Source organism: Olea europaea, unplaced genomic scaffold (genome assembly GCF_002742605.1).
Source record: "Olea europaea var. sylvestris unplaced genomic scaffold, O_europaea_v1 scaffold532, whole genome shotgun sequence".
Lineage (NCBI taxonomy): Eukaryota > Viridiplantae > Streptophyta > Magnoliopsida > Lamiales > Oleaceae > Olea > Olea europaea.
The window spans coordinates 197,777-220,018 of NW_019263644.1; the positions used below are offsets into that span (position 1 = coordinate 197,777).

The 22,242-nt window shown below is 34.6% G+C and overlaps 2 protein-coding genes across 4 annotated transcripts; one reads left to right on the forward strand and one right to left on the reverse strand.

The window, feature by feature from the left end:
* Window positions 1-25: 25 nt before the first annotated feature.
* Window positions 26-20,990, forward strand: LOC111388865. 3 transcript variants are annotated; one of them, XM_023013678.1, is made up of 19 exons: window positions 26-995; window positions 2,848-2,922; window positions 4,304-4,419; window positions 8,051-8,165; window positions 8,248-8,376; window positions 9,254-9,301; window positions 10,253-10,425; window positions 10,523-10,719; window positions 10,838-11,130; window positions 11,369-11,518; window positions 11,606-12,010; window positions 12,104-12,253; window positions 16,411-16,483; window positions 17,152-17,279; window positions 17,441-17,635; window positions 17,723-17,863; window positions 17,940-18,071; window positions 19,934-20,158; window positions 20,339-20,990. In XM_023013678.1, the coding sequence occupies exons 1-19, from the start codon at window positions 858-860 to the stop codon at window positions 20,456-20,458; spliced, it is 3,003 nt and encodes a 1,000-aa protein (XP_022869446.1). In that variant the 5' UTR covers window positions 26-857; the 3' UTR covers window positions 20,459-20,990. The 3 variants fall into 3 exon arrangements, with proteins under 3 accessions (XP_022869446.1, XP_022869447.1, XP_022869449.1); XM_023013679.1 differs by having other exon boundaries at window positions 17,943-18,071; XM_023013681.1 differs by lacking the exon at window positions 4,304-4,419.
* A 30-nt stretch (window positions 20,991-21,020) lies between these two features.
* Window positions 21,021-21,660, reverse strand: LOC111388867. The gene has a single exon (XM_023013682.1). The coding sequence runs from the start codon at window positions 21,529-21,531 to the stop codon at window positions 21,208-21,210; it is 324 nt and encodes a 107-aa protein (XP_022869450.1). The 5' UTR covers window positions 21,532-21,660; the 3' UTR covers window positions 21,021-21,207.
* Window positions 21,661-22,242: the final 582 nt, after the last annotated feature.

Below are 22,242 nucleotides of genomic sequence, written 5' to 3' on the forward strand. Positions count from 1 at the left end.
TAGACTGAACACGTTATTGCATTGTTGTACACTTAGCACTTTCACAATTTTGAGATGAGCAAATATAAATTTGGATGTGGATTGCCAAGAATGCTTAACGTATGGTGATTCTTGAAGTGAATGACATAGTTTCAGATTTAACATGACATTAAGGCATTGGTTCAATTTGTAGGTCTTTTCGATTATAAAGAGACTTTCTTGGGTTGGTAGGCTTGGCAACCAACTTTAACATTTATTTGTGGCTCGTTTTCATGCATGGTGTTAATTTTCTTTAAATTTCGTTTAGTCATTTCGATGTGCAACAACTTCATTCGATTTAAATTTATAGATTATGTTTCGTATACGATATTAAACTAGCTAAAATGTGCTCATAACGTCTATTAATTAACGTTTCTACTACGAGTTGATGTAAATCTCACCAATAAAAAAGCATTGATAAAGGCCAAAAAAGTAGTGGATAATTAACGTTGAAATTCACGTACAAACGCAACATAAACACTAAAACACACATTTGTACGTGTTACCCATGCAAAGGTTATGAACTAAGCAACAAATCACAATCCCACCACACAACCCCGCCTCTCTCTTCGCCGTTGGAGGAAGTCGGAGGTTATCGAAAATCCTCTGACCTTTCTCTCTTCCCGTTCCCCCAGTGTTCTTCCCAAATCGAATAGTCGAAATCTGAATTCATCTTATCACATCTATGTCAATTTTCAACCCATTTTGACATTCGATTATTTATTTATTAATCATTTTGGAGAACTCATAATTAGAATTTCATTCTCTCTTGGTCGGGAAGAGTCTTTTGGGATTTCTTAAGAGGAGAGTATTCGTTTTTCTGACGGATTTGAAAAAAAATGGATGTGGTGGTGAAACCAGTGATGATGCCCGCTATCGATACCCTTTGCATCTGTTGTCCGGCAATGCGGCCGAGGTCACGGCATCCCGTGAAGCGCTACAAGAAGTTGTTAGCAGATATCTTTCCTCGGGCTCCGGTTAGTTTGATTTACACGAATATTATTATTATTATTATTATTATTATTATTATTATTATTATTATTATTATTATTATTGTTATTATTATTATTGTGATTTATTGTTGAATGTGGATTTAAACTTGTGAATCAGAGATGAATTGGTTAACCGCTTCAGTTTTTCATCTTGAGTGGAGAAGCTTTGTTTGAGCCCAATTCTTTTGAAAAAATGTATTTTTCTACAATATTTTTACCTCGCTTCAACCACAAATTCTTGAATAAAATAATATTACACGCAAATTCAAAACTCTTCCATATTTTTTAACCACATATTTTCCGTCAATACACTATTCAAAAATTCATTCTCTTCCCTAAAATGGGGCTCAAACAAGGTAGCTTCGTATTTTTGCAACCCAATACTTTCCCTAGTTGAGCAATCAAAGCCCTAGTAGAACTCCTCAAATATGCAATTATCTCTCTTAAAGATGGGAATAAGGATTCAATAGAAAAAATTGCTCCTTGATATTATGATTCATTGGGCCCACATCTTGTTTGAAGATCTTAATTTCTGTTTGTAACTCGCTAATACCAATGCGGCAATGCCTGCCAGAAGTTAGTATAAATCTGACAGAGAGAATCTCATGGTTCGGAGCTTCAAGTGGATTGCTAGTGTGGTGAGTTTCACTAAGATAAGGACTTAATGTCAGGGAAAAGTTTGAGATTAAGCCTTTGTTCGAGTCTTATTCTTTTCATAAGAATGAATTTTTGAACAGTGTATTAATTAAAAATGTGTTGTTAAAAAATAAGGAAAATTTTTAAATTTGCGTATAATATTATTTTATTGAAGAATGTGAGGTTGAAATGATGTCAAAATACTATTTAAAAATGTATTTTTTTTTTTTAAAGAATGGGACTCAAATTTGAGTTTTAAGAAATAGTGCTCGGGAGGAAAATGGGCTTGTTCACAGCTTCTGGATGGCATCATATCTAATCATGATTAATCTTAATCTTCTTCCTTAATCTATCGACCTTCATTTGAGTTAAAACCGACTCAAATTGATCTTTTAAAAGCCGTCACGCATCACTTTTGAAAGCCCCAAGGTTCATTGTTTCTATGACTCCCTATGTTCATCGAAAAAAATCTTTCTATCATTTGGTGCATATACGAACTCAAGTCCTACATTTGCTGCTTAATGAGAATTTAGTTACGATCAGTTGGATAAGACTCATAGTTGTGCTTTCTAGTTAATAGGCATCTTAATTTAGGTGGTTAAAGAGTCGAGGAGTTTTACTTTCTCATGTCTTTAATATTTATTAGTTACTCCCTCCATCCCATTTATATTGGCTGGCTTTCGTTATTTTCTCATCCCAATTATATAGTCCTGTTTCTTTAATGAGAATATTTTGTTTTGTTCGTTTATTGATATTACCTTATTTAATTTGCCTACTTATAACCAATTTTCCCCACATATTCTTGAAATTTTACAAATATAAATAAGGGTAGACTAGGAAAGTTTTCGGCAAAAATTGCTTTTTCAATAACTTAAATAAGATTTCTTAATCCATGTAAAAAACAAAATCAGCCTATATAAATGGGACGGAGAGAGTATTAAAATGGAGTTCCATCATGTAAACCATATTGGTGCTTTGTTTCTCTAATTGATTCATTTTCATTGTTAGTTATGAAACAGTTGCTTTATTCCGATTTCTCCATCTAAGTGGAGACCATTCACAAAAGTTTGACCTGACCTTTATACATTTAACCCTTCCCTCTGGAATCCTGTTATCTTTGCTACTGCATAATCTCTTTTAATGTATTTAAAGAGTTCTTCATATCTTTTTGATTACTGATATAATATTGTACTTTTGACAGGGTGAAGAACCTAATGACAGAAAAATCAGCAAATTGTGTGAATATGCTTCAAAAAATCCACTACGCATTCCCAAGGTTAGGTTTCTCAGTTATCCTTATATCTGAGCATCTTTTTTGTTTCCAATTATTTTTACAACATTGTGCAGTATTATTTTTATGCACATAATATTTTATATCTGCCATTTTTTTTCCTATTTTATGTAGCGATAAAAAATTTGGTGAACAATTGGTTTATTCAAAATATTCGTTCTCTGTTCTTATTGTTTTCTTGGAACTAAGTGGTAGAAAAAATCCAAGTACAAAGACTTATTAAGTTTTAGAAATGAAGTGACCAAGAAAATCTGAAACATTGGGAATGATATAGGATGGATGAAAAAGAAAGTGGAAGATACGAGCTTGTTTGAATATGTGAGACAAGCAATTATTGGATCACAAGGGTAAAGTAATACCCAACTTATAATCTCTATGGCCTAGTGATCCACCATATTATCTGTTCATTGCGCGAATTTTGCCCTTAATATTTCCTCTCTGAATATTATTGCCAATTGTCTTTATTTACTGAAAACATTTTTTGTTGTTTATTACATATTAGATAGGGCATTCATTTAGTGACGGTACGTAGTATAGGAACCATGTTCGTTCCATTTAGAACATAGTGGCTCATTTGGCATTCCCAGTCAAATGGATGGTTTTTTATGTAAGCATATTTTTAATGTCTAACATTTTAGATTTTCAGAATTTGATGTGAATTTTATTGCCATTATCTTTTTGAAAGCCAAATTAGGTTATAAGAAGTTGCATCATCGAAAAACCTTTCTTTTGACCATGAAAATCAAACCATCCTCCATTATAAAAGTGTAATAAGTTGATAACACTTCAATTCTATTTTTCATTACTTTAAAAAATATTATCATGTGATCATCAGTTGTAATATCTTTACCTGGAAGATCTGTTAATATTAAGATATGTGGCACGTGTAATGGTTGCGGCTGCATTGGTGGATACTATGCTAATAATTTTTTTAGCCTTTGAATATTCATGATAATTGAAGTTCTTTCTTCCACAATAAACCTACTTACAAATAGTATGTACCGAGCATCAGACAAATTCGCTGTTGTATATCCATTTTCAAATCTTACAAGTCCGAAGCACGAGTTAGGATGAGATGAATTATGACAATGACATGAAGGGTGGACACATTAGTGTTTGTTTTGTGTCAACGTCCCTTAAATCTGGATAGCTAGTTTATTGATTAGTTGTTTCTCTAAGTAATTTTGTATATTTTCACCCAGTAGACTTTCTAGATTCATGTACTTTAGTGGTTCTTGATTTAAATTTTTTTGCTACATAAATGCCCTTTTTTTTGCTCCTTATACAGTTGATACCTTCTGTAAGTTTTCTTCCAATTGAGCTATCCGTAGAAAACTTTAATGATAGCTCATAACTTATTGGTCAGATTACAACTTCTCTCGAGCAAAGGTGTTATCGGGAACTGAGGATTGATAATCTTATGTATGTAAAAGTCATAATGTGTATCTACCGAAAGTTGTTCATATCTTGCAAACAGCAAATGTGAGTTCATCTATCCTTAACTTTTAGCTGGATTGCTGTAGTAGTTTCACTATTTGAAGCTCAATTGACTTTCAGTTGTCAGTATTAACAAGGAGGTACTAGGTTGACATACTTGTACATATTAGAAATGATGTAGTACATCACAACTACAACTGTTAGTTTCCTACTACAATTATGTTTTATCTTTTCTAGGAGTTTATTTTCAATTATATTTATCTATTTAGTTTTTTTTTTTTTTTTATAGGACTTTTATATTTTATTTGATTAGGTTTATAATTTATATTAATTTCAATTTCCTAATACTATTAGAAGAAGGGGAAAATTTTGCCTATAAATATAGGAGCATTATACACTTTTTATAACAATCAATCATTAATAAAGCAAGTTATTACTACACATTTCTTATTTCAATTCTTCTTATAAGAATTTCATAACGCTTCCGCCCCAAAATTGGTATCAGAGCAAGGAAATTGCCCTAATCTGATGTCGACGAGGGTCCTGGTGTCAGTTGAACCGTCGACGACATATGAAGGCTTGACAAACTCGAACAACGAATCAAGGGAATTGAAGAAACCCTTCACAACATCACGCAGATGCTTACTGCGTTGTCTTGAAAGGAATCGTGAGCCTATGAGGAAGCAAACTGACAAGAATTTGTTGACTTTAACTGCTATCAGGGGTAGACCCAGACACTTAGGGTTAGGGGGTTACAATCAAACTTTCAAACGGTGAATAAACTGTAAATGGTAATGACAGTTTGTAGTCGATAGGTTGAGAGAGAGATAAAGGCACAAAGTTGAGTTTGGAGCTGCCGGTTGCATAATATATTTATATTTATAGTGAAGGTTTTAAACTTTGACATTCTAAAAAAAAAATGAAAAAGAAAGCAAAAACTGGGTGATCAATTGACCCAATAGGACCCCTTAGGTCCGCCATTGACTGCTATGAATGTTGGTTGCTTCAACAAGCTTAAAACACGACAATAGGTGGCTAGAGAGTTTCATCGGGTCCCAACTAAGTTTGAATACGCGCAAGTTATTAAGGATTCTACGAAGGTATGAGAACTTGGTATCCAAAACATTAATGAAAGCTTAAAATTTGAAAACTGAAAAATATTATCAAGCTTCACATGTTAAAAGAGGGCAAGAAATTCAAAATATGGAGGTATGCAAAATTTCTCTCTTTCTTAGAAAGTACTATAAAGATGAGATTATATATAATGTGGTAGAGATGGACGATTGTTATGTACTTTGGGGACAACCATTGTACTGTAATGTAGATGCAACTTACATAAGTAGAGATAATAAGTATATGTTTTGATGGTACGATAAGAAGATTGTTTTGGTGGCATGTGACGAGCAATTTGTAACTACTAGTGTAAACAAAGAGAAAAAGGTCCACAAGGTAGATGATGAGGTAATTCAAGATAATTCAAATGTTATCATCAGTGATACTACAATAGAAAAAGAAAAGCATGTGCAAGTTGAAAATCCGAAACCTAGTGATCCCTTATACCTGGAAATTAACAATGAGAATAAGTATAAGGATGAAAAACAGTCAGGTGAAATGATAATTCAAAATCCCACGATTGAGCCGTACTCTGATGATGAACTAGTTGAAGTTTAGAATTTTCCAACAATGAGAGGAGAGAATTAAAATTTTCATTAAGGAATCAAACGTAAGGTGTGTCAAACTAAAGGCCGATAATGTAGAAATCTAGTATCCTCCAATCTTTCAAAGTGGTGGAACTTTTGATCTCAGGCCTAGTGCTTTAAGCAACTATGAATATATATGCTATGATTCTGCCAGTGCCATCATTTGTGCCATTAGATTGAGATATAAAAGCTACTGCTCCAACATTGCCAGACTTACCTCATTGATGCAAATACAACATAGAACATGGCCTATGAAGTTCTTCTTTAGGCCCACGAGGCGGCAACTTTTGCGTTGAAACCAGGAAATAGGGTTAGTGCTATTTATCAAGCAGCCGTTGCTCTGGTGGAGAGGGATGCTCCCGAGCTGGTTCCAAACCTAACTAGATCTACACGTGCAGGCTTCAGTATGGAGTTTCGTGAATCAGGGTTGAACCTTAATGCAAAAAATGAATTGGTTTCAGAATGTGTAAATTGGGACTAGCAATCCCAAAAGTCAGAATTTTTCGTTGTTCCCTGCAGAAATAGTGATTGTGACGGAAATTTTTGAGTATTTCCTCTTGATTGATCAATTATCTTTTTCTTCATCCAAACTCGAGGGCGAGTTTTCTTTCAAGTGGAGGGGATTGATGTAGTATATCACAGCTACAATTAATAGTTTCCTACTACAATTATGTTTTATCTTTTTTAGGAGTTTATTTTCAATTATGTTTATCTAATTAGTTTTCTTGTATAATGGTGATAAGACTTTTATATTTTATTTGATTAGGATTTACATTAGTTTCACTTTCCTAATACTATTAGAAGAATGGAATAATTTTGCTTATAAATATAGTAGCATTGTACATTTTTTATAACAATCAATCATTATTCAATCAATATGAAGCAAGTTATTCCTACATATTTCTTATTTCAATTGTTATTATAAGAATTTTATAATGCTTCCGCACCAAGAAACTTATGGTCTAATCATACTATGCATTAGATTGATTTCTAAGAGGAAAAATGGACACAAATTATTCCCTTCATGGGCAATGATTATACTTTTTTATTCTTTTGACAGTATTGTAAAACATAAAATTTTCCACCTTCTTGATTGACTTGTATCTTTTTGCATTTTGTTGATGACCTCATTTTTCACATATCATTTTCATGGTACAAAAATTATGCAAACTTAGAACCTTCCTCTTGAGGAAAGATGAAATGTTTGCTTCAAGGGGTCGGAGATCTATCATACACGAAAAGATCTATTTTTAGGAAGGCATCCTATTTGAAAAGTTTGATGCTAAGCCTTCCGAACAATCGGTTACTGTACTCAGGAAGATAATCTCATAGCTTTTATTTGGGAAAATTATATTTTACAGAAAAGGAGTAGTTTTAATGACCTTCAGTATCGAACTTTTTTGTTTTCTTTTTTCTTTTATTTAAAATTGATTACATTTCAATTGTTCAAACAAATGCACTGGGGGCTTCAACTAAGCTTTAGTTTTTGAGATAGACAATACTAAACTTATTTGGTCAATCGTTGACCATTTTGTCAAGTCTAGCAAGATTTGCAAGATGCTCATTTTAACTCAAAAACATTCAACTTTTTATCCTGATATATGTATTCCCATGCCAATTCACTTGAACAAGAAATATTAAATTTTGCAACTCAGATTCATGAATGTACGTTTTTCTGCGTGTTATTTTAGCTATCCAGTTATCAAAGTATAATGCCATTATCAATCAAGAAAAGAAGTATTTATGACCTCATCTCATAATAAATTGTAGTAACGTAAGGCAAAAAATAGTGTAAATTTTACATTCGATATCTCACTACTTTGGGGCTTGGAATTTCTTAGGAATATCTGAGAATTATATGTAAAAAGGTCTCTTTAGTTTGAGAAATTCTGATGCAAAAATTATGTCTGATGTCATGGTTACATTAAATTTATTCATTGCTGAATCCTGGTTTAAGTACGGAGTATTGCACACAGGCCATTGTTTGCAGGTAGTTTTCTTAGTATTATTCATATCTTGCTGGAGCAAACAAGGCATGACGAGATGCGGATTGTCGGCTGCCAAGCTCTATTTGACTTTATAAATAACCAGGTGCCTTTTTTTATTGTTGCTCTAATACTGTGAACACTTGCAAAGATGCAATTAACTTATGTGGTATCACTTGATAGTGCAGAAGGATGCTACCTATATGTTCAATCTGGAAGGATTGATCCCAAAACTATGTCTTCTAGCTCAAGAGATGGGAGAGGATGAAAGGGTACTGCACCTTCGTTGTGCTGGCCTGCAAACACTGTCATCTACAGTAAGCTGCCTCTAACACCTCTGATGTTCAGCAAAATGCAAGTACCATTGAAACACTTTTATTCGGAAGAATATTAGTGGGTATTAATGTACCAAAATATCCTTAAGAACCCCACTTCGCAAGATGTGCTTGCCTGGCTCTATCCTCACTGGAGAATCTTGTGTCTCTTAACAAAATAAATGAACATTACTTCATTTTAAAGCAGCGTTTTAAAAGGCAAAATTGGGTATTGAGGAGTTTCATCTTGAGGAGCTATAGAAACCATGTTTTAAAGCAGTGTTTTAACAGCTTGTTTGAAGACAGCTCTTTTTTGTGGGTGGAATAACAAATTCTTTATATGCTTTTATGCTATTCTAAATATTACCTTTTAACTGATTATATAGTAGCTTTCAGATTTCTGATATGAAACTGAGGAGGTATCCTCACAGATCTTATCCCTGAAACTCATTTGGTCAATATCTTATCGGTGGAGAATTTTGTCAGTTACCTTCCTTCTTGAATAATTTAAGTTTTTACATATTTATGTGTGACAAACATGTAACTTCTCAACAAATAAACGAAAATAATTTTTAGCTTATATATTGCTCGTTTGAGCTTTATTGGGGACCGTTGTCACTTGATGGTACATCATTCATTCATTTGGTTTGTATGTTGAAGCAATGAGCTTTTCTATACCTTCACTAGTTTCAAATTTCATTGTGTGTCATTTAGAATGTTCTTGAGATATGCAGTTCAAGAATGCCGTGCATGTTTCTACTTCTTGACTTGTAGTTTGAATAGTTGACAATTTTTCTATAAACCATTTTTTTTTTTGTTGAAATTGAATTTATATAATATGGACTCTGAGACAACTTGTCCTAAAAATTTTGATGGACAGATATGGTTCATGGGTGAATTTTTTCACATCTCAGCGGACTTCGACAATGTAAGTTACTTCAGGGTTATTTGTATGTTCACGATTACCTAAACTGAGGCACATCCTTGGAATATGTTAAACATCTAGATTTTATCAGCTGTCGTGCAACTAATTCTTTCTTTTGAGCATATATTCAATTAGTAATTCACATGACGATAATTGCATCAAATGGAACTTGTAGGTGTTCCTTGGTACCAGGCATCTTTTCTTTTAAATGTTATGGTTGGCTATGATCTTATACATTTAACAGTTATTACCAGCTCCTTTTGCCTTCATGTTACTCAGTGGAAAGAGCAAATTAAGATAACTTTCAAGGCTTCACAAATTTATTTTCAAGCTTGAAGCTACTTTACTTTTATTCTTGATGTTTTAGACCGTTCTAAGCATCTTGACTTTTATGAATTCATGGTGAATATTCTGAATGATGATAGTCTCGAATGAATATATGCTGGTCATGAAAGGGTACATAAATTCCAGCTTGGATGACAGCTTCTTTGTTTTTTATTATTTCTGCTCTCTTTTTATTCATTTTTCCTTGTCCTATTATCATTCCCTCTGCAGATGAAGAAAATAATAAAGGTTTAGAGGCTTAACTGGATCCCCTCTTTCCTTATCTTTCGTGCTTTTCTCTTGATGTGGGTCCACTTCTCTCCTTTGCTTTTTGTTTCTCTTGATGAAAAATGATAAAGCCAAGCTTCCCTCAGGAGACTTATTGCTTCTTCGTTGCGTCTTTTTTTCTCTCTCCCCCCTTCAAGCTGGCATGTATACTTAAAGTCTACATGCATTCTCCCCTTTCTTTAATGAATTCTTTGTATCATCAAGAAAAGTCTGCTAAAATGCAAGTCAGTAATATAATTTCTCTTACACAGAAATTTCCTCAGCAATTTTTAACCACTACCGAAGATGTCATGTTTGTTACTTGTTAAGTAATCACCTTTTTCTTATTTTTACAAAAATCAGGTTGTTTCTGCAGTCCTGGAAAATTGTCACTGCCCAGACAAGGAGTCCAATTATCTTACAAACGGTAATCAAGAAGAGGTACATAGAGTTGAAAATCAAAATTCTCCACCGGGTGCCATGAATAGGGCCATTTCTTGGAGAAAGATAGTAAATGAGAGAGGCTATGTTACAATGTAATTTCTCTTCCCAAGGTGTTCACAACTGGAGTCATGTTTGTATTCTGTGCTGTGGATTTGGTATATCTAACATGGATTCTGTTCTGGTAAACAGGGAAGATACAGGAAGTCCTAGATTCTGGGCAAGTGTATGCTTGAATAACATGGCAAAGTTGGCCAGGGAGGCTACAACTATACGTCGTGTTCTTGAAGCCTTATTCCGTTACTTCGATCAGGGCAATCTCTGGTCACCTGATGAGGGGCTGGCCCTTGCTGTTTTGATGGACATGCAATCAATAATGGAGAACTCTGGTCTTCAACTTTTCAAATTTCTACATGTTTATGAATGAGCTTCTTAGGAATTAAGCAGCCTTTTTATCATCAACTTCAATTTTTTTAATATCCATCGAACTGTTAATTTGACTTTCAGGACATAACACTCATTTCTTGCTATCTACTGTAATCAAGCATCTTGATCATAAGAATGTCTTGAAAAGCCCCAGCATGCAGGTAGATATTGTTCAAGTTGCTACCACCCTGGCGCAAGCGACGAAGGTCCAACCATCTGTGACAATTGTTGGTGCATTTAGTGATATGATGAGACATTTGAGGAAAAGCATACACTGCTCTCTTGATGACACAGAACTCGGGGAAGAACTAATTCAGTGGAACAGGAAGTTTCACGCAGCTGTTGATGAGTGTCTTGTTCAACTGTCTTACAAGGTTACTTTTTCACAATTACCTTACAGTAATTACTTTGGCAGTGTGGTAAATAAAGTGCAAATTATGACAACTTGATGCAGTCGTCAATATGTTGAAGATAATATTATCAGTGATAATAAGCTGAGCTTTAGCTATTTTCGTATTAGAAAGGCCCCCATCTCAATGCAAGGCCAACAAAGAAATTCCTGTGTAATATAAGATATGAGTGAATCTAAAATTGAATTCCTCTTCAAGCCAGGTTGGAGATGCTGGCCCAATTCTTGACGTGATGTCTGTGATGTTAGAGAGCATTTCAAATATATCAGTTATGGCTAGAAACACAATTAGTGCTGTCTATCGCATTGCTCAGATTGTGGCATTCTTGCCAAATATATTGTATCAAAATAAGGCAAGGCTGTTTCTATCTCACGTAGTATGCCTGACTGTCTATGATTGAAATTATTGAACACCATCTATTTGTCTCTGTCTGACTTAGGCTTTCCCTGAGGCTTTGTTCCATCAAATACTGGTCGCCATGGTCTCTCCAGACCATGAGACAAGGCTTGGGGCACATCGTGTATTTTCGGTTGTGCTCGTTCCATCATCTGTTAGCCCTCCTAGTAGCTCTACGAGCTCCTCAACTAAACCTGATGATTTACAGAGGACGCTGTCTAGAACTGTTTCTGTGTTTTCTTCTTCAGCTGCTTTGTTCGAGAAGATGAGGAAAGAACAACAATACTCCCAAAAATTTCCAGATCAAACATTTGTAGTTTTAAATAATGGCGAAGTAATGCTCAACGGTCCACCCATTCTGAAACGGCTGACATCCAGTTATAGTCAAAATACTAGCACGAGGAGATGTTCAATGCCTGTATCCACGGGTAATTTAGAGAAGGAACCGGTACTTGAACCTTAGACACTTCGAGTATTTCTTTTAAAACCATAAATGCTATATGGTTGCTACACTTTTTGACAATACCCCCTTACAATACAGAAGGGGATCTCTCTTAAGTTGAAAAGCCGACAGATCAGCCTCTTGTTGTCCTCCATCTGGGTGCAGGCAGTCTCTAATTTGAACACTCCTGGGAACTATGAAGCACTTGCAAACACGTACAGCTTGGTGATATTATTTTCAAGAAACAAGGTAATTTTCTCGCCCCAGATATTTCTATGCATTGCAAGTGCACTTTCCATTCTGTAGTGACCACTGTATATTATCTTACCCGTTCTCTAAGACTCAGGAAATATTATCAAATCTTGTTCTTCTATCTTTCAGTGTGTTTCTGATTATAACACCTCGATCAATCTCTGTTAGATTACAATTTAACCAACTCATGTTCTCATCCACAAAAACTATATCACCGATGAACATACCTGAGGAAACCTAATTGTTGACGAGTCTCTAAGCTTCATGCATAAAGCGAAAAGAAAAGGACTCAAGAACCTTATGAAGCAGCCTACAAGGAAATAAATTCTCCACTACTACCGTTACTATATTTCACATTTGTCACTTGTCTATCCTACATATGATCAATCATATTGATATATCTAACTAAAATATTTCTCTCTAACACTCAGTATATTACTTTTCGTGGATAACAGATTGTAAGCTTTCTTGGAATCAATCAAAATCATTTGAAAATCTTGTTTCTTTTCTTTCAACTTCTCCATCAATATCCTAAGCAGGTAAATGAACTTGAAAGTAGATCCTTTTAACATAAAATCGAACCCCTTCCGTGAGATCTTTAAACTAAACCTTAATCTATGTACTACCAATCTCTCAAATAATTTTATTGTTGACTTGTGATCTTAATAACTTGTTATTTATTCTTATGAATAGGCACCAGGACACTTTTCTCCATTCACCTCGCATCCTTAAGTTTTTAATATTTCATAGGATTATTGTGTCCTGCACAAAATACTGGTATCATTTAGACGCTTATATTATTTGGTACAAGTTCTATCCGGACCATTTACTCTTTTCGACTCCATCCTCTTCATATCCTTTCACTTTTGAGGCCACGCATTCTTCTAGTATATTTAACATTCCTATCCATGATGTAGTCTGTCAAATCTCTAGTATCCACATTATTCCTTACACTAAATAGATTGTCATAATAATTTCTCCATCTTTCTGTGACCCTCGATAAACAAGCTCTTTGGTTTTATCTTTGATGCACTTAACTTGGTTTAATGTTTTCTTCCCTTCTTCGTTTTGCTGAAATATCTTTCTTTGTATTCTTGTCCTATGACAAGTTCTCTTCAAGCCATGATCTGGGATCAACGTATTGACTTCCCAGTTAGCTAATACTTCTAAGGGGTTCTCCACATTTAAGTTCACTAAGAATATATAGTTTACTCTTATTGAATTGTCAAAGACATCTAATGTCTCTTAAATGAGGAAACACGAAATTTTTTTCTAAAGGAACACTTTTGAGAAAGGTTAGATGCTAAAGAAAGGGAAAAAAATGCATAATCAGGCACTTATATTAGTGCACCCGTGGTGGAAGCATGACAATATGACACACACATGTATTTAGAGAACTTTAAAGAGTTTCAGCTTCTTTCTTTCTTTTTCATTTTATTTCCCATGTTACACAGTTTGATATGTATTTTCCTGCAGTTGTATAGAATGCTCAGTGTCAGGGCCTGAAAATTTTCAATAGGGGGCGAAAAAAATTTGAAAGAGGCAAAAGTACAGTTGTATTACGTATAAAAGAAAAAAAAAAAAAATTCTACATTGATTTTACAGAAATTTCAAAATGTTGCAGGGGCAGTCGCCAACCCCCCGCGGCTCCACCATCGAGTATGCATATTTATCATCCTCAAAACAACCTGCGTTAGTGCTAACAAAAGTATAACTTTCACAGATTGTTGGAAAAGCTTCGGATGCAACATATCTTTGTACCTAGTTAGCAGGCTTGAATAGTTGGCTTATAAATATTTATACAAAGAACATAGTTTGACTTCATCCGTTCATATTTTCCTGTCATTCAGATCCTAATTTTGGAAGTCTTCCTTGTAGTTGTAACAGTAGGACTTGAATTAGATTTTCCATTCCCAAGAAGAATCGCAAAGTAGATGAAAATTTTGGCTTTGGAGATGAGAATGAAAAAGGCAACATGATTTGTATTGCTGAAACACTTGATCTTAATGGTTGAGCTGTTTTATAAGGCATATGTATATTATTTAAAAATTATCTTCAAAATGTCCACTCACATGTAGGCATGCTTTATTTTTTTTTCCCCAATAAAGCCTAACATGTGCACAATTCATTAAAAGAGTGGCAGAAAGACTTGTACTCAAGATCATCGCCTACTGTGACACCATGTTATTGAGTCTACATATATTTCATTTAAATATTATTTTCAACAGGAAATTTGGGATTTCTTTTGATTTGGTACCCTTAAATACATAAAAAGAGAGTTTAATAACTTCATGGACCAAATAATAGTCGAGCTGCTTAATATAGGTTAATGGTGCTTGATATTGTTGCGTTGTTTTGAGAAATTGTCATTCTTACTGCTTTATACTTAGAGATGGGAGTAGCCCTCAATCTAGCCTCTTTTGCTACTGCTTTCTTGGTTTCTCATAAATGGGTTGATTGTAATTCGATATTTATTGTGACTTTTATACGTGGTGATAATTCTTTAATAGATATTCGAATAGATTCAGAAAAGGTACCAAAGGGGTTTGAGTTGATACAACAAGAGGTAGAACCTACATATTGAACTACAAATAACTTCTAAGAACACAGGTTTGAAGGAAGTATTTGGGATAAATACATAGTGGTGACTTGGTTTAGAATGAGACGACCAAGTGCATTTGAAATGTAGCAAATGAGACCAGGAGAGTTGACGTAAGATTGTAATGAGCAAAAAACAAGATTGAGAAAGAAAGTGAGGAAAGAGTAGAAAGAGAAGAGAAGGAAGACTTCAGGAGAGAGGAAATATCTTTATTCAATTTATCAAAGTCTACACATTACAATGAATAAGCCCCCAGTAAATAGGAAAAAGAAACTAAAATCCAAATAATTTCTAATAATCTAGAATCTTATCAAAATATTAAAACTAAGCAATCTAAACAAATATAATTTAAATCAAGCTCTACTTTAAAATCCTATCTTTATTCATATCTTCATTTCCCATCAAGAGTTCAAGAGCAGAAATGCACTTAAATAAGAAATTGGTGTTTGCACAGTTCCATCTTGGATAAGACTGAAAGATAATTCCTATGAACTTATCAGAATATGAAAATGAGGCTGTGGAGATGTATAAGTTAACCAAATGGGAAGGCAAGAGAGCAATTTCAGATCCATGAGTGGAAATATATGGATAGTCATTTAAATATCCCAAAGCAGTGGTCTAGAGAGAATTGTTTATTAGATATATCAACGAAGGGAAAAGAGAAGTAGGAATTTAAAACAAGTTAACTATATCAAGGATGAGAATCAAGAGGGATTTTTTTTTTTTTTTTTAATAAATGCGCTGCTGCTTAGGTGGGAGCTTGGCAGACCATAGCTGTAGATAAATAAATAGAAGGAATAAAATAAGGGGGTAGAAAAAAGATCTTTATGCTCAGAATTTCCCGGAGGAACAGTAATTTCCTTAAAAATGAGACCACACAAAGATGGAAGAATTATGTTAACAAATTAGTAATAAGGTTTAAAGTGGATCTTGGAGATTTATCGAACTCTACTGATTATGAAATATTTAACTACGCCACAAGAATATTGGTTATGGAAGTGAGGGACAGTTGAACAGGATAGAGATGAGAAGGGCAATTGATTCATGTGGAATCATCAAAAGTATGGTATATGCAGTTGATATGAGTAGAAAGCTGCCTGAGCCTATTTTATAACTTGATGATTCTTGAGCCTATTTTATAACATCAAAAGTATGGATATAACATGAAAGATTGGGGGGTTCCCAACTATGGAGTTTCTTCTTTTCTCCTTTGATACAACCAGCACGCGAAGATATTGTTCTAAGAAAGCTATTTTTGTATACATGAGGTCAAAAGAGAAGTCTGTAATTGTTTCATGCTATCCCATATCCTTTTTTGCTTTCTGAATCTCACTTGGCAGACTCTGAAATCTTGTGTTGATTTCTCTCTGTTTATCTATCGAATTCGCCTTTATATATATGCTCTTATCTTTGCTCCTGTGAAAGTTGGTCCTTTATCATGTACATTACTTTCCAGCGCTCATGAACATGCATCAGTTTAACATCATGAATCACAATCTTGTTTGTGATTTTCTCAGCCTACCTTGTAATGCTGCCCTCCAATGTTTTCATGTAGAAATCCAGTAACTATATTCTTATTCGAAGTTTTCAGCTAGCATTTTCCTTAAGGAGCATATCTCTTCGAGGAGGTAGGTTCTTTTAGTTTCATTTGAATTTTAGTTTGTTCTGTTTCTGTTTTATCTAAATGAATGCATTTATTCTCGTTGGGAAAACGATGAAGTATGAAAAAATTGTTTATTGACTCCCTTTTTTTCATTAACTACATACAAATTGTGACTAGTATGCTATTTGGTCCAGCAGTTGCAGAAGTTATGAATTGAGGCTAAAAATTTACATCCATTTTACCATCTGTCATTCCAAATGAACCCTCATCTTACCTTATCCCCCCCCCCCCCCCCCCGGGGGCTTCCCCATGAACTCGAAAGTTACATATTACTTGGTGGTGGCATCTTCCCGCTCCAAATTATCACTCGTTAAAATTGTTCGTGTTTAATAAACATTGAGTTTGCAGTTTAAATGGTTTTCTACTCATCATATGAATAGCCGCAATTACTATGTTAGACTTAGCTTGGCTAAGGAGAACCTCACATCCTTTTGTATGATAAATGAAGGACCTCAAATTTTCCTTTTGTCAGGGAATTACTCACTCTGGCACACCTCTTTTCTGAACTTATAGATAACTCCTATAGTTTTGTACAAAATCTAGCAAAACATTGATGTTCCTTCTTTTAGTAACTTAATGCTTCTTTACCAAACGTTGAGTTCCCTAAATCAATCTTATTTCTCATGCACGCAGGACAACTTCAGCCATCTCGCCGCAGATCTCTTTTCACCTTGGCAACATCGATGATACTTTTCATATCGAAAGCCTACAACTTTATCCCTCTTCTCACTTCTGCAAAGGCTGTGTTGACAGAGAAAACAGTATGTGTAGCAGCATTAGTTTGTGAACTGTGCTTAGCACAGGCTTGTTCACTAGATGCACAGTGGTTCAAGAAATTTTAAGCATAGATAATATTATGTTTAACCAGTGACTGGTTTACCAGGAGCAAAAAGCTCGCCTAACCTAGAGAATGCTTCAACAGGTTGATCCTTTTCTCCAGCTGGTAGATGATAGCAAGTTGCAGGCTAAATTAGTAGATCCGAAGATGAATACTTATGGATCAAAAGAGGATGACGAAAATGCCCTAAATTCTCTTTCGGTAATTAAAATTAGCGAGGATCAATCTACAGAATCTTTTGCTTCCAAGATCGTGAAGAATTTGGAGAAGCTATCCAATGTACAATTTTTTCACCGGCTTATATGCTCTACACCATTTTTATCCTATATTATGGTACTCCATTCAACTTTTGAGTTCTATACGCAGACTGAATCAACAAATATAAAGGAGCAACTGCTTAAAGATTTTCTTCCTGATGATATTTGTCCATTGGGAGCTCAGCTAGTTACAGAAACCCCTGGGCAAATCTACCAATTAGATATGAACGAAAATGAACATTCTGAGAAGGTACTCAACATTCAGAGATTACAGTTCACTTTTATCCTTTTAGATACCATAGTTATTTACTTATACTGTAAATCAGCAGGCCGAGTATCCAATGTTTACAATAGATGATGACTGTCCAACGGATTTATTGGTAAATCGGACAGATCACTGCTCCCAGCTGACAATAGAAAGTCCCTGTCTCCTGAGTGTAGATCAATTTATGGATTTGGTATGTTGGCATTTCCATTGGTTTATTATTTCGTTGTCTCTTTATAGTTAATCTTGATACTATGCAGCCGAAATCTTTGTGGGGAAAAATCAGCCAAGTTACAGTTCTTCCTCTTGTATTAGTTTTCATTATGAGAAAATGGAGCCATAACCTTCTCTTTCCAATATTTTGTGTCTTCAAAATTTTTTCTTATTTATTACGTAAAAGACATAGGATGCTTTTAGTAGGAGATATGAAGATATCTAGAAATCCTTGCATCAGAGAATGACAAGCACAATAAATATACCAATATAGGTTATAGGCATTTAAGCACTATTATTTAGAGAAAGTGCCCCCAATAAAAGTAACTGTGTTAGATAAGGACTAAAATGAAACAAAATTTTGAGACTGATAGATGGAAGCTGTGATTTGCTTCTAGATTTTTGCCTTAGCTTATTGGAGAATATGGTCAGTCAACAACTACAACAAAGAGTAAAACTTTATTTCCATGAAAAAATAATCTACTTTTAGGTTTTTATTAATTAACTTTGGGCATTATGCTCAATCACAAGAAATTACTTTTTTAGGGCGTATGAGCATAGATTCTAAGTTTGAGTTGATGGAATGAACATATTCAACCCTCGCTAAGCATGACAGTTGAGCCATTCTATATTTTTTGGCAGATCTTTTATTGTTAGATTATAATTTATGCAAGTTTACAGTAATAAGTTCATGCAGACTTGAACAAACTGGAAGAATCTTTACAATACCTTTAGTTTCAATTGGGACATTAAGTATTGGACTTCAGAGTTGTGCTATGTATCTGGTTTTCCCCTGCTACATATCAGCGATAACAAATTGAATAAACATTTCCTAAAGAAGCTACTATACCTACTTTTTTTCTCAAAAAATTTGCTGGTGAAATTATTATAGAATCAAATCTCCAATGTCCCCCTATACGAAGAACTAAAAAATCATTGATTATATAAGTTTTGCCAGCTTATCTGAAAGCAATTTTTTCCATTAGCTTGCAGCTGTTTATATGTCGATAGTTTCCTAGAGTGCTGATACATCTAGAGTTAAATTTTCTCTCTTTTGTTTTTCTATCTGTGATATATACTTAAGGAAGGAAGCTTGTTTTCTATCTGTGACACATACGTAAGGAAGATTGTTTTAGAAGTCTGGCCAACTCCGGATCAGATTCATTTTCTTAAGTCATTTATTCTCTTTCCCAAATTGATTTTGTTGGGCATGTTTCAAAAAGTGTGTTATTTAGTTAAAAATTTGGTGATCCTCGGTTTCTGTTACTAATTACTTCTACTTTTGACATTAAGTTGATTAGTCTAATCCAGAAAATAGCACAATAATGGTTTCATACAACTACTTTTTGGTTATGCAAATGAAGTGATTTCACTTATTTCACTTCTCAGAAAGAGTCTACTTCATTATGCTTCAAGTTCCATATTACTACTACATTTGTTGAGAATGTTGAGTCAATATGGAAACTATATTTTTGACTTGGAAATTCAAATCAAAAGGTCGACTATGGGAAGCATTAAAGAACTTCGATATTTAGTCAATGCTATATAAAGGTGTTAGAAGACTACTTTGTTCGTAATGGATTTTGAGAACCGTATGAAGAATTGAGAATTATGAGCTGGATGAACTGACCCTCTTATTCTTGCAATACTGCTTGGATAAAATAGATGACAGCAAACCTTAATCATTACAACTTACTAAAGATTGACAATATATGTCTATGACACCAACCTTTCAATTGGGTTTTAAAAGTTTTCTGGAGCTCAGAAATTTGGATACATTTTAATAGCATCGCATCATTTGTCCTGAATGTGTTTCCTAAAGTTAAGTTGATGTTGTTGCAGGTGTCGGAGTCAACAAAGCAGGTTGGACGGTTTTCTGTCTCAGACCCCTCTCACATGGCATATAAAGATATGGCAAGCCACTGTGAGGCTCTTCAGATCGAAAAGCAGCAAGTAATGTCAAATTTCATGAGTTCACAACTGATGCAAGAGAATCCAGCCAGCTTATCCTGCCAGGATGACGCTCAGGCTCTTAACAATCCATTTTATAAATCCGAATTTTTTATGGTGAGTTATATCTGAAAAGTAGACTATTTACCGAATTATACGTTCCTACTCTCCGAGTTTGTTATGTTGAGAAAGTAATATTTTACCATGAGTTAAAATTGTCAAATACATAACATTCATCCATAATTTTGTGCAGCAGTTCCTGGGGATTTTAACGTTTTTTCTGAATATATTTTGCAGACACCATCTACTGGAACCATTCCAATGACACGTCCATCCGAATTTCAGCATCAGCCCCATTTCTTCCTCTTGCCAACTTCAAGTCCATATGAAAACTTTTTGAAGGCAGCTGGGAGTTGATATTATTTAGTTGCAATTATGATGTAAGCTTGGCGGTAAATTTTTTATTTTTCAAAATTTTAACCTCAATAGGCAGTTTCAGGTTATTCATTGGAGTCATTTGTGTTCATCAATTTTTTTGGCGGCCGTACTATAAAGCATTCATGGTGTCCCCTTAAGGCCTGGTGGTTCTGCACTCTTGATAGTTGCAGTTAGGAGGAGGACTTGGTATCTTTCATGTTTTTGAATGTATAGATGTACAAATGAGGCTACCAGATAAATTATATGATTGAACATCGAAAATGCAGTTTTGGCTAATAAATTAAATGGTGAAAGGAAACTTCAACAAAGAGCACTCTTTGTTTTCAGCTTAGAAAGGCCAATCTGAATTGCTATTTAACATATAAATATCTATATGCTTCTGTTCTATCGAAATTGATCCGTTGGCTCCTACGCCAGCAAAAGTGGAAAATTTTTATACAGTCCACTGGCAGCAGGAGATCAAGCCTGTCTATTCTATTGTTGCTGTTCTGTTCAATGATTCAATCGGACAAGGTGAAAACCATGAAAAAAGGCTTGTACACAACTAGACAGTATAAATGGACAATAAACTTACAAACTGGCAGGATCATACAGCATAACTGAGGACGCTACCCAAATAACAGCAACTTAAAAAAATAAAAATAAGACATACAATAAAAAGATGAGAACCCATAATTCCTCATCTCAATTCATACAAGAATTGGAATAAAAAAGAAGGAAAATTATTACTATCTGAGAATAGACATCCATGCACAGTAAGCACAGACAATCTTCTGTGACATATAGATATATACAGCAAATGAGAGGCTCATTAGAGTTATGTCTTTCCAATCACCCTTCTGCTTTGGACTCAAATTATCCATCATCACCCCTCCAAGTTTCTCCATGTGCTGCACTATTCCCTTGTTCTTTTCAGCACTTCCCTTCTTCGTTTTCGCGTTAGACGGATCGCGGTTTTTGCTACAAGCTGAGATGAACTTTCTTGAATTTTTTATGGCATTGAGCTGATGATCTAGAATTGGACATAAATGGCCTATTGATAGAGCAGCCATGGAGGAAATGAGAAAGGGTTAGGGTATGGAAATTTTCGAAGTGGATGAATCATAGGAAATGAATGATTTGGGAACAGGAAAAGTGCATTTGACTTCATTTGGAGAAGAAAATATCTCTATTGGAAAACAATTTGTGTAAAGGAATGGATAAGGCATGTATGTATGGGACTCCTTTTTTGAAAAGTCTTCAAATGCACGTGAAATTCACGTTGACTTACACCAAATATTCTTTTATTTCCAATTTATCCTAAGCTTATGCTGGCAGCATTTATTTATTTTTTGGGTGTTCATGGGGAACCGAAAAAATTTTATTTTTATTTTTGTTAAATTTATTTTATATATATAATGCAAAGTTAACATTTTACCCCTTTTTAAATTATTGAAGAAGGTAAGAAGAAATTGGGTAGCCATAGAGATGTCAAACGGGTCGAGCGGCTTGGGCTCCTCATCACGAGCCAAAGTTCACGAGTTCATGGGCTTGTCAAAAATGTGCAAATTTACAAAAAAAATTAAAAAAATCACAAGCTCGCGAGCGGCTCGTGGCTCTTGAGTTTACGAGCTCATGGGCCGAACCGAGCTTGAGTTAGCTTGTTTTCCATGAGCCCGAGCCAGCTCAACTCTGTCCGTTGCCATCCTTGAGTAGTCATTGTGAAATAAAATCTAATTTGGTAGTGAATGTGTGCCTGAAACTTTTATCTAAGTCAGTTTAGG